This window comes from Crocodylus siamensis, chromosome 9 (assembly GCF_052110815.1).
Source record: "Crocodylus siamensis isolate JL-2025a chromosome 9, ASM5211081v1, whole genome shotgun sequence".
NCBI lineage: Eukaryota > Metazoa > Chordata > Crocodylia > Crocodylidae > Crocodylus > Crocodylus siamensis.
Window position 1 is genome coordinate 61,030,687 of NC_143403.1, and position 13,211 is coordinate 61,043,897.

Genomic DNA, 13,211 nt, shown 5'->3' on the forward strand with positions numbered 1-13,211 from the left:
GCTCAGGTGCCGGTTGCCAGGGTGACCAGCTGGGTCACGTGGCCAGAAGGGGGCAGGGCCCGGCCTTTATAAACAGCTTAGGCCGAAGCCTGCCTCACAGTTCCCTTCTGGCTGCCGCAGGAGCAGGAGCTCTGCGGCTGAGCTGAGCAGCCCGAGGCAAGGGGGGCAGCCTTACCAAACTTACCGGCTGCAATGATGCAGGGAACAAGATCACCTTCAACGGCAAGTAGATTCGGAGGACCGGGTGAGGCTATTGGGGAGCGAGGAGGCCTCAGCAGGGCCCCCCCTCCCAACAGCTTGGGGGGTTCCGGAAGATCGTGCCAGGGAGGCACAGGCCCCAGAGGGGGCGAGGCCCCAGAGGGGGCGAGGCGCAAGGTGCGCGGTATTGGGCCCCAGAGGGGGCGAGGCCCCAGAGGGGGCGAGGCGCAAGGTGCGCGGTATTGGGCCCCAGAGGGGGCGAGGCGCAAGGTGCGCGGTATTGGGCCCCAGAGGGGGCAAGGCGCAAGGTGCGCGGTATTGGGCCCCAGAGGGGGCGAGGCCCCAGAGGGGGCGAGGCGCAAGGTGCGCGGTATTGGGCCCCAGAGGGGGCGAGGCCCCAGAGGGGGCGAGGCGCAAGGTGCGCGGTATTGGGCCCCAGAGGGGGCGAGGCGCAAGGTGCGCGGTATTGGGCCCCAGAGGGGGCGAGGCGCAAGGTGCGCGGTATTGGGCCCCAGAGGGGGCGAGGCGCAAGGTGCGCGGTATTGGGCCCCAGAGGGGGCGAGGCGCAAGGTGCGCGGTATTGGGCCCCGGAGGGGGCGAGGCGCAAGGTGCGCGGTATTGGGCCCCGGAGGGGGCGAGGCGCAAGGTGCGCGGTATTGGGCCCCGGAGGGGGCGATTGGGCCCCGGAGGGGGCGAGGCCCCAGAGGGGGCGCGGTGCAGAGGCGATAGCGCCGGCCCAAGGGCGCCGAGACTAGGGCGGTGGTAAGGCCGGCCCAAGGGCGCCGAGAGTTGGGTGGCGGTGGCGCTATAGGCCCCGTGGGGCGCCAGGTGGCCGAGAGGCACCCGCAGTGATAGCGCCGGCCCAATGGCGCCGAGACAAGGGCGGCGGTAAGGCCGGCCCGATGGCGCCGAGAGTTGGGCGGCGGTGGCGCTATAGACCCTGTGGGGCGCCAGGTGGCCGAGAGGCACCCGACGGGCGAGGGACAAGACAAACGTCCCCCGGAACAGCTGCGAGGCTTGGGGCGTGCTAAAGGGGAGGTTGGAGGCACGCGTAGCCCTTAAGGCAGGGCACGGATAGACACCCCATTGGGGAGTAGAGATAGGAACAACGATACCGTCCACCAGGGAAACAGGCAGCCTCCATACTATATATATTAGACATCAAAGTCGTGGCGGGCGAGATTCTGAGGGTGCTACGTTCACCCTAACGTGACGGTGAGTGGCGCTAGGGAGTTTCACGGCCGCCCTTAGCGCCCGCTCCCTCACACCTATCTTCCCACAACTCTGTTGAAAGGTGTATTTAGTGATAGAACATTTTTCATGGCATTTGAACGTGGCCACAATTTTAAATATGCTACAAAGGGCAGAGACAGCCTTCATCAGAAAGGTACGCTCTGTTTCCCAGCAGTATTTACCCCCACAATATTATATATGTTCCTATCTTCCCACAACTCTGTTGAAAGGTGTATTTAGTGATAGGTTATTTTCTTCTATCTCCAAGAACTTTTGTGATTAGGCTTTTCCCAGCTGCCGCATTCCTGGATGTGCTTGGTTAAGTTGTCTTTCTTAGATCTTGACAGGACTATCTTTGCAGAAGTATTGGTGCAGAACAAAACATATCACCATTGTGTTATATTGGTAATGAGCGGAAAATTTTGATAAAGTGTTTATCTTCCTTGCATTGTTGGGAAAGTTACAGTATACCTGTTGTTGCTGATCAGACCTGTCAGTAATCTTTTGTCATTAGTTCATTCTTTTCCCAAAACTCAAAATTAAATTCTTACTTCAGCAATACATGAACCATCAAGAATAACAAGGACTTTTGCAGACAAATCATTGATTGAGACAAATAGATCTCTGCAGCCGTGTTGATTTCAATATGGAATGCTATTAATGAGAACAGCAAGGTCTTTAAAGACAAGAATGATTATAAGGTTATGCTTCTGGAAATTGCAGTGTAATAAAGCCCCTTTATTGTACTGTATTATATTTTGTTCACAGGCGGTAGTAGCATGACCTTGCGCTGAGCCTTTTTGGAGGAAGCAAGACTTTGCCAGCAGTTCTCCATGTGCATCCTTTTATTTAAGTTTGACCCTCGGCCAGTTTCGAAAAATGCATACAGGTAAATAGTTCTGATTAAAGCCAAAATACCTTTTATAACCTAATTTCACGATACATTTGACTTAACACTACCTAGTGAAACCCAGCCTCAGAAACCAAGGCTGAGTGCTTGAAAAGCGTGCTATTGTAATCCCATTGTTATGTTATTTTACTTTATAGTGGTACGTAATTCTTAAATGAAAAACTGTTTCTATGCATTGATTAGAGCAGGAAGCTAGGACTTGACATTCCTGGATTTTGTTTTCTGGTTCCTATTTGCCATAGGCTCTTGGGTGTGCCACTTAAATGCTTGCTTCCATTATGTATCTAAAACTAAGACGGTCCAATCTGTTGGCAATCTAGCCGAAAGTGCAAGGACAGAGATTAAATTAAATAGTAGTTGCTCCTTGACAACTAGTTGACCTCAACCTGACATAAAACACAATATCTCTAACTCATCAAACCTCCATGCAGCATTCCTAAATATTAGTAGGCTAGTCCTGTTCAGAAAAGGGAGCTTATTCTAGAGCTGAGAAGTTTTTTGTTTTGTTTTTTTTCATAGAGAATCCTCTTCTGAGGGACTGAAAAATTGAGAGCCCTTGTACTCTGTCACACACATGTGTGAGCAATACCTAATATCTTATCTCACTGCAATCCTTTAATCACAAATATTCATCTTGGAGCGGTATTTTAAAGAATTCCCACCCAAAAACAGGCTTCAGAAATAAAATGGGGAAACAACATTTTAGACATCCACCTACACACAAGTTTGTGTTCTTAATTATTAGCACTGTGTCTCTACACTTTTATTGCTGCATACTATATTGGTTCCATTTAAAGCTAACTATCACATTTTTGGAAGCACAAGCACCCATATTGATTGAATTATTGTCGGTCAGTTTAATACAGTGGGCAAATTATTTTGCCACCTGTTAATTTTTTGCCCTGCTTTTTTTGGTTGTCACAAATTTAATTAAGAACTAGAATGATGATTAAACCACCTAGTGCCAGATGTGTATCTTGACTACATCTGAATTTGTAAAAGGAAAAGGATTCTTGGGGGTGTTATGATATGACTAGTATTGAATTAATATTTCTAGGCATTTGGTATGGGCCATTTACCTGCGTTGCCAACAGAAGGCTGATTTTCAATGCAGTGGTGCCTCTAGAGGACTCCTTTAGGCCTCGGTTGTATTCATGCTGATTTGGAATGTTGTTTGCCAAGTGAACTTTCTGTCACAATTGATATTTAAAGTAATACTTCTTGTAGTGTGCTTGCTATGAAAAAGATGCACCAAATTTGGAACTATTGATTGCTGGCAGAAAATAGGCTGCTATTGGTATCAAAAATAGGAAAGAACTTTTGATCCATTGTGGCCTAGATTCTGATCTTTTGTTGAATTCTGTTTGAACTTTTCCTTTTCACATTGCTCAGCACTTCAGATAAAACTGCCATTGATTAACCCCTCCATTTTAGTGACATCAGCAAGACCGTAGTGCTTCATGTAAGAGATTTCTAATAAGTTTAAATTTTCATATCAACATAGTCAATTTTAGGCTCAAAATCTATACAGTGTTGACTCTTAATTATATTTTATGTAAAAGTCAGACCTTTCACTCTAGTCTTTCTCTATCTAAAGAAAAAAAAAGACGTAATTGTGACCAGTTTGACAGGCTTTATCTTAACCATATGAAAATTGAACTGCACAGGGCTGATTCATAAAGGTCCTTGATTCTTGCATTGAACTCCTCTAACCATAGCTCTCAGCTTTGTAAAGGAATCCAGTTTGTCATTTCAGCTAAGCAAGTCACTTCACCTATGCCTCTTTTGCCTCAAGGTCCTAATCTGGGAGTGCCACAGTTGGAAATGGTACCTAAATCTCCTGATTACCTCTATATTACCCTAGTTACTAGCCTAGTGTGCCTTCATAGCCCTCTTGTAGGAGCTGCATGTTTAATTTTCATAAGTTAAAGTGACAGACGGTGTTGAATAAATCCAGTAGCTTAATTTTGTTTTGCGCTCTTTACTGTAACACATTCTTAAACTTCAACTGAAATTCTCTCTGCCAATTTTGTCGTCTTGCAGGCAAACAATTTGTCTTCTTCTGTCTTCTGAATGAAGTTATAACGTGTTTTTTATAGTACTTCCTTGTTATGTCCAAACAACTTTCTCTTGTATTTATGGCATGAACAGTTGTAACTTACTGCAAAGCCAACAAGGGGAGTGCAAAAAATTTGTGGGTCACAACTTTTTTGAGTTTTGGAAAGATGAGATTTGTAGGTGTGGCATTACAGCATTACATTCTTAGTAGTTAGCCAGCCCCAGGGCACTTTGGCTTTTTGTCTATTTTTGTGCAGGCAGTAGATGCAAATCTTTACACAAAACAGTGGGCCAGGTGGGCCAGTAAACTGAATTGCCTTCATTGTCCCAGAGGTGGCAACCTTCCAGGTCATGTTTGTGGGAGGATGCTACGGTGGCATTGCCTACCTTCATGTGTATTAATGGAGGACTTCATTTTTCCAAGTTTCCTGTCTCCAGGTGCCTTTCAATCAGTATAAATAGCATTGTTTTTTCATTTCCCTCAAGGCAATACAAGTTGAAGTTGCAAAATAAGGTAACATGAGCAAGCCAGGGTCAGACTTTGATGTGTGCTACATCTTATTGTCCCCACTATTAATATGCATACAAAACATTTTTCTTGTTTAGCTGTTCTATTAGTGCTGTTTTACTAATATGTAAAATTCTTCAGTAGCTAAGGCAATTAATCTGACAGCCATAATGGGCACTAACTTAACTAGAAAGCCTAATGTTGATTTTGCGACACCCAAAGGCCTAGAATGGAAAAATGGTCGTGGGGCAGTCATATCTGTCTCCTCCCCCCCCCGGAATTGATTCCCAGAATGCCTTGCAGTCTATTACACACATTGCCTCTATCAGCTGCTTCATATAGCCAGGAAGTACAGGCAGAATATGGCAAACAACAACACCAGGGTGAGGTGTTGCCCCCCTTGGTCCTTTTGGCGCCCCTCCTCTTCAGTGGTACCCAGAATATGTGCCCTGCTTGTCCACCCCATGTTATGCTACTGTTAATGCAGTACTGGATCCCTGCCGTATTGGGCCTTCTCAACAGTTTTTGGTTTACCCTTATGTCTTTCATCTTTGTCTTCGGTCTTTTATGCGTGAGCTACATTTCCGTAAAATTGTGCAAAGCACTGTAGTGAATGCTTTACTATAGCCCAGACAGCTGTTGTAAAAAGTGGTGTGCTGGCATCACATCTTGCTTAACTATACTATGCATGACTTATCATAAATACAGGTTTCAAGCTTCAAAGCCATAATCGCATAGTCTTTTTATGGAACTGAATTATCGCAGGAAATTATTTTAATGGAATGATTTCTCATGTTTTCAGCTCTGCTTCAACATTAAAATGGTACATAAATCTTAACACACTTAAAATATTTATCTATTTTTAGGTTTTGTATAATTTATTTAGTAATTGGGGTCATTTTAAATGGCTTCCCTCCCCCGCCCCCCACATGATTACTGTTTCATAAAAGGCAAAATGAAGATGTTTTAATCATAGCAGTACTCTGTAATGGCTTTATATTAAACTTGGAGGCTCCCTATTCTTTTGAGAAGATTTTGGGCAAATATTTTGAGTTCATATACTCATCTCATGTAAACAAGCCACATCTAATTTCTGAATGAAACGACTAGTTGGAGCTCTAGGAAATAAAATTAACATTTGCTTGCCAAGTCTTCTAGCTTTTTTTAAAAAATGTGTTTTATATACATATTTATATATGAATACATTCTACAGTACACTTCTGTAAGATTCAGTTTCTCTGAGCAAGATGACAGAAATAGTCAGTCATTTGAGAGCCTGCAGATTAAAGAGCAGAAACATCTAAAAGAGCAGAAATTGTACTACATGGATGCCAAAAAGTTATGAAATTCTCTCTCAAATGTCCAAAGAAGAAAGCACTCTTCATCTGGAGATTTTTGAAGCACCTGGCAAAACAATTAAGCCTCACACCCAAGTCAAGGACATTGCTACAGCATAGATATCTTAGCTTATTTCCATTTTAATCTTTGTGTAGGATTCTTAACACAGATGGACTGGCAATTTTATGATCTGGATTTAAAACCATTGTAGTTGTTGACTGACAGGATCCATCAAGATTGGGTCCAAAAGATTCTAAAGCTTGATAACAGTTAAGATCAGTACATCTTTATGCAGATCTAATAGGTGAGGTCCTACTGGGGTTTATTCTGTTACAAATATTGCTAAGTGTCTTTTTCTAATGGAACCAAATGAATACGTTCTAAATCATTTTGAACTTAGTCTCTACACTACAAATCTGATTAATGCAAAGCTAGTAGGAGGTGGTGACAGTGGAGAGGATAGTGAGATTGTAGGAAATTGGTTAGGGAAGTCTTCAGGTACTGAGAAGATGGCATTTCACTTTCATGAAATCATAAATATACAGCTGGCAGAAAATATGATATAGTCTGATTTCGTAGATTTCATAGACATTAGGGCTGGAAGGGACCTCAGAAGATCATCAAGTCCAGCCCCCTGCCCAAAGGGCAGGAGGTCAGCTGTGGTTATAGGATCCCAGCAAGATAAGCATCGAATTTATTCTTGAAGGTGTTCAAGGTAGGTGCTTGAACCACCTCCAATGGCAGGCTGTTCCAGAGCTTGGGGGCTCAGACAGTAAAGAAATTCTTCCTTATGTCCAGCCTGAAACGGTCTTGTAGTAGTTTATGACCATTCGACCTCGTCATCCCTTGGGGCGCTCTGGTGAACAAACGTTCCTCCAGATCCTGGTGGTCACCCCTGAGAAACTTATAGGTGGCCATCGGATCACCCCTGAGCCTGTGCTTTACCAGGCTAAAGAGCCCCATGGCTCTCAGCCTGTCGTCATAAGGTCTGTTTTCCTGACCTCTGATCATGCGTGTGGCTCTTCTCTGGACTCTCTCAAGCTTCTCTACATCCTTTTTGAATTGTGGAGCCCAAAACTGGATATAGTACTCCAGCTGCGGCCTCACCAAGGCCGAGTACAAGGGGAGAATGACGTCCCGGGATTTGCTTGAGAAGCATCTATGGATACAGGCCAGTGTTTTGGTCGCTTTACTAGCCGCAGCATCACATTGCAGGCTCATGTTTATCTTGTGGTCAATGATGATCCCCAAGTCTCTTTCTTCCGTAGTGCTAGCCAACTGATGAGCCTATAAGGATTCTGCAGGTTTTTCTTCTCAAGGTGGAGAACCTTGCATTTTTCGGTGTTAAACACCATCAGGTTCTCATCCGCCCATTTGCAAAGCCTGTCCAGGTCAGCCTGGATCACCTGCCTGTCCTCTGATGTGGATGCTTTGCCCCAAAGTTTGGTGTCATCGGCGAACTTGGCCAGTCCACTCCTGACTCCAATGTTCACATCATTAATGAAGATGTTGAACAATAGTGGTCTGAGGACAGAGCTTTGGGGGACCCCACTAGTCACAGGACACCATGATGAGTGACTGCCATCAATTACTGCCCTCTGGGTCTGACCACAGAGCCAATTTCCCAGCCAGCAGATCACGGTGGTCCCAAGGCCACAATTGGCCAGTTTCGCCAAGAGGTGATCATGGGATACCAGATCAAAGGCTTTTTTGAAGTCGATCTATGATATCAATCTCTTCTCCCTTGTCCAGGTGATTTGATTTAAAGAATAGACAAATTGGGGGTGATGGTGAACAATAGTATGAAGGTACTGTATATTGGATAAAGTAGGCAACGAGACAGAAGGTAAGCTGTCATTGTAAACGTGCATGCATGTATAAATAAAGGGAATAAGTTTCATATGGTAGAGAAAAATGCCAAAAGCTTATACAGAAGCTTAGAAATGGTTACCCTGAAGGATATTCAGGTGCAGTCGCAGAATATTGATTTGTGACAGCTGAATAAAGGAGCTTCTTGGTCAGTATGATACCTGTTCTATGCATACAAAATACCATGAATGGTAGGAAACTAAGAAAGGATTGTTTATGACTCTTCTGTATTTGCTGCCAGTCTGATGTAGATGCAAATATTTTATTTTAAAAACAAAGGTTAATATATAAGAATATTGCTGTCAGGGTGGATTTGATTTAAATCACTAGTCGGGAAGCCTTGACTTAATCATTGTTTTCTACAAAAAGTCCATTCTTGTTGCTTGATACAATCTTAATATATATATATGAATCACAACTCGGAGATAGATGATGTAGGTTTCTTTCTTAGAAGGTACAGGCTATACATTTTAAAGCGGTGATTTATTTTGACATTTCTTCAGATTAATTTTGTAGCTACATCAGAAAACTGAATTATGATTTGGTTGTTTTATTTGCCAAAGCTAATTGAAGCACATACTTGTGAAGTCATTGGGAGGTGAACTAGCTCCAATTCACTAGATTAATTATGGATATTTGGGGGATATTTTTGCCATGCTGTATTAGGAGGACATCAAATGAGTGCTGCAGCCATATGTTGTTAGCTTTTGGGGCTTTCTTCACTTTCTTCTAGATTTCTTTTCATCTTTGACTACTTCCATCTCTTACAGTCTGGCAAGCCTGCTGCCGTGATCGGTTTTTCTTTCTAACATACCATTCCCTCTTTAGATCTCAAATCAATGGAGAGGCTATACTAGGGGTTGGCAGTGTTTTTGGGCAGAGTGCCAGAGACACCCACCATTGCAACTTGTAAGATGTTGGCATGCCAAGAGCAGATGGCAGGGGAGCCACGAAGGGCCTGATCATTGTTGTGGCCATGTAGCCCCAACCCCTTCCCTGCCATCCACCCAGAGGCACATGTGCCAAGCGAAAGTCTTTGAGTGCCACACTCTGGCACCCGTGCCGGGGGTTGTCTACCCCTGGGCTATACTCAGAAACTTATCCCTCGAGTGCTGGACTATTCTGCTCAAAATGTTTCTCTCTTTTTTTTCTTTTTTTTTTTTTAACTGCCCCTGCAGCCTTGGATTTATCTCCAGACTCCTCCTTGCCCAGATCTACTCCACCCCCACCAATCCTCTATTCATTTAACTTCTTAAAACTTCACACTTTTAAAGAGAGGTAAGGGTTTGACTCTGTGTACACCAGCTTGCAGAGAGACAATAGGGCTGATGGTAGGTAATCAGGTCTGTTATCTCTCATCTCCATATACTGCTGTTAATAAGGATGTTATCTCTGGAGAGACAGTTCCAGCATTTAAGAACTGAAACTAAACATCACAGAGATGCTTAATGGGAACTTCTAGACTGAGTACTGAGTCCCATTGAGTAAAAATGGTTTTCCTTGGTCTTTAGTAATCTATAGAGGAGCCTCTGGGAACCACATAAGTTTGGGCCTCTAATATAGTCCATGCCCTGTTGTGACCTATTTATAAAACTCTTCTTAGAAGTTATAATCCCTATTCCACAATTGATGTCTTTGAGCTTTAACATATCTTACATTAAAACTATATATAGGTTGTTTTTAAAAAAAAATCTTTAAAAAATAAAAAATACAATTAAATATGATTTAAATAAAAATCTGCTATTTTTATTTTAAAAAATAATTGATTTTTATCCACCCCGATTTTGTTCTGCAGTAGCATAACAAAAAGTCCTATCCAAAAGGAAGGAAGCTTTTACATGGATTGATAATTCTGTCTAAAAGAGATCTTATTTTTATATAAAATTTACAATCAAAATTGCCTTAGTTTCCCCTCTAAATAGGCAGTTAATTTAATTTACTGTATGTAAACGTGAAGCACCAATAAACAGTTCTACAGTGGTAGTAATTACAGGTGCATTAAACTTCTCACACCAGAGACAATGAAAGGATTGTACAGGGTCACAAGACATGAAGGAAACAATCCTGGCATTAATTTTCTAATTGAGCCCAGTTAGGAGCAATTTTGAATATTCCACCTGTATACTCCAACAAAATTTTTGCAAAAAAATGTCATTAATTGCAAGCTTTCGGGTACAAGCAGCCTTCATCAGGCACCAGAGAAAAGATTGTGAAAGTTCCCCTGGATAGAAATGAAAGTTCATATTTCTATGGTTGGTCTAATAAAATATATCACCTCTGTCCACAAGCCTTGATTGCTTTTTCATCTAGACCAATACTGCTACAACCTGGATACCTGTGACTTGCACTTTTGTTGGCATACACTACTCTTTTGAAACTGGATATCCACTTTTCTGAGCAGGACATACTCTTAATACCCCAAATTAGGTACCTGATATTCTGAAGTGGCCTTGCATATATATCTTTTTTGTAATGGCATCTACTCAAAGTTATGAATTGCTACTCCTTTACATACTCCTCTACAAGATGAGTGGGAGATTTTTAAATCTGTCCTGGGCTTTCAGAAAACTTTGTTTTCAGACTGCTTTTAGAAGTGCAAGTGCTGAATTCATTTTAAAACTAGAATGAATCTTTAAATTAAATATTGACTCAGTTTTATGAAGGGAATCCAACATGTTTTAACTGAAATGTGTCCATTGCCCTCTGTACCTTTGTGTCTCTGTCTCATGATACTGCAAAGTGCTTATGGTTTTGCTCAGTGGACCAACCAAGTGCTAAATTGAGCAAAGTAAACAAGACTAGAACAAAAGTTAAGTCTATTCACTTTTCATCATGGGAAACCTATGTTTGCCACCAAGGCCTAAGGAAATATATTCTGTTTTGGGGCACAGGGGAAGAGAAGAGAAGAGAAGGGAAGGGAAAGAAAACCAGAATTTTTTTTTTTTGTTCGTTTTGTATCACAGGTCTAAAAGAAAATGGACTAATGTTATCGGCAAAACAAGTAATAATTGCTCTTTTAAAGCTATAACACTGAACATAAAACTAGTTTAGATCAATGCTGTAGAAACATTATTAGTCTTTGTATCTATTCTAGAGAATTAATTGCTTTCAGGATAATGGACTCTTGTGCATCACTGAAATGGCTCTAATGAACAAATATTACATTAATTGATTTAAAAATGATTTGCCTCAGTTTAACCTTCTTATATCTTTATCAGTTTGCTGTTTCTTGTTTAACTTTTCACACTAAACTTGTTGGCTATTTCTCCCCCTTCCTCCTTTTCTTTGGGAAGGTAAAGGCTTGAGTATCTTTTGATGGGGGTGCAGGACATGAAACAGAGAGAAACGCTTCAGGATACCTGAAAATGACTGATTAAGTTTCAGTAAGCGTTAATTCAGTGATTCTCAACCTTTTCAGACTCCAGGCACCAATTGGTAAATGCCAGCTCTTAGTTTTCACTCCTTTGTTTTAACAATAGAAAATTCTGCTGCTGCAAAGAACTTGCAAAACCCATAAGAGGTCAAAATGGTTTTAACATTAAGGAATCCAATTTGAAATCTCTGGGTCATCTTGTGAATCATGTCTGCACAACTCACAGTGCTAGCACTGTTTGGCACCTCATGGTACTCTGAAAGGGTGTCAAGGCACCCCTGTGGCACTTTGGCTGAGAATCACTGCATTAACTCTGTTGATATTGTTTGTCCATATTTGAAAGGTTTGGATAGTCTAATGCTCTGATTCTTGGTGCAAAGGTATAGTAACATCACAGTTTAGTCCGAATATGATTAATGGGCACTTGTACACAGGATGGGAGTTTAGTCCCCTAAATTGAAATGGTGGGTTTCTAATTGTACTATTAAAAACCCACCACTTCAATTTAGGGGCTTCCATCACTGTTATGGTGAGGGGCTCCAACCCTTTTTTTTTGGTTTATTTATTCTTTCTTTTCTCTTTTTCCATAGCTTGCCCACATGTCCTCTGGCCAGGGGCCGAGTGACCCCTGAGCTGTGGGAAGCTCTGGTCCTCCCCTCCATGGTGGCGGTGCCCCCTGGGGCTGTCCAGACGGGTGGTTAGTGGGGGAGTGCTGCCCTAGCTACAGCTTGGGCAACAGTTGGATCAGGCTGGGTGCTGCCTCCAAGCTGGGGCAGCACCTGCCCATTAGCCACCCACCCAGGTGGCCCCGGGGGGTGCTGCTGCCAGAAAGGGAAGTACTAGGACTCCCTGCAGCTCAGGGCCTACCAGCAGCTCACCCCTTGGCCGTGGGAGAGATGGGCAGGCTCCACGGGGTGGGGGAGGATCAGGCTGGGCCCCTCACTGCTTTCTTTTTTTCTGGCAGAGCCTGCCCATGTGAGCTGCCAGTGGGCCGAGCAGCCCCTGAGATGCAGGTGGTCCCAGTCCTTCCCTCTGCAGCAGCAGCACCCCCTGGGGCTTCCCAGGCAGGGTACTAGCAGGCCAGGGGCTGCCCTAATTTGGAGCTTTATATCTTTTCTGCTTCCTATTAATGGCCAGTACTGTTTAATATATTTGTTTGACTTTCTAAACCTGGCTAATTTTAGGTTTAGATCATTTGTTGTGAGCTGCAACCCATTTAGCAAAATGCAGCACAGCAATCTCAGAGCTTATAAAGTGAGAAGCGCTTATTACCAAATATAAACAGGGAATTTCATCTGACAATGTCTTTCAATTGCATATTGTATTTCTTAACCCCCTACTAGCTTTTGATTATGGAGCCTCCAGAGATTCCTGCAGTTTGTCTGCTGCAGTCGCCAAGTCTCAGTAGGGATTCAAATGTTTCCCTCCGCTCTTCCTGTGGAGCTCAGATTCTAACCCAATCCCCCACCCCCAAAAAAACTCATGGTTGGCATGAAAGAAAGCTGTGGGTTTTTTTTTTTCCTTTCACTTCCTCTATCCCTTTGTGTATGAAAGAGTCTTCCTTTCGGTAAAGTAAGACTCAGCCAAATGATCTGGATGCTCAGAGTTAATACAGTGGGAATGAACCTCAGAGGCAGAATGACCAACTCCTTTCTCTCCTCTGGATACTTAAAGCTGAACAAACTTGGACAACAGTGGGGTGGTTTTTGCTTTTATTGTATATT

The 13,211-nt window shown here is 43.1% G+C and overlaps 1 protein-coding gene across 3 annotated transcripts in view; it reads left to right on the forward strand.

The window, feature by feature from the left end:
• The window catches only part of TANGO2 (transport and golgi organization 2 homolog), an 82,492-nt gene that overhangs the window by 25,740 nt on the left and 43,541 nt on the right, over positions 1-13,211 (forward strand). For 2 of the 3 annotated variants that reach the window (XM_090062979.1, XM_090062980.1), the window contains one exon: positions 2,200-2,320. The exons of the other annotated variant lie outside the window; for it this stretch is intronic. In XM_090062979.1, coding sequence (XP_089919105.1) covers positions 2,265-2,320 — 56 coding nt within the window. In that variant the 5' untranslated portion in view covers positions 2,200-2,264. The remainder of the gene's footprint in view (positions 1-2,199; positions 2,321-13,211) is intronic. 3 annotated transcript variants of the gene reach the window in all.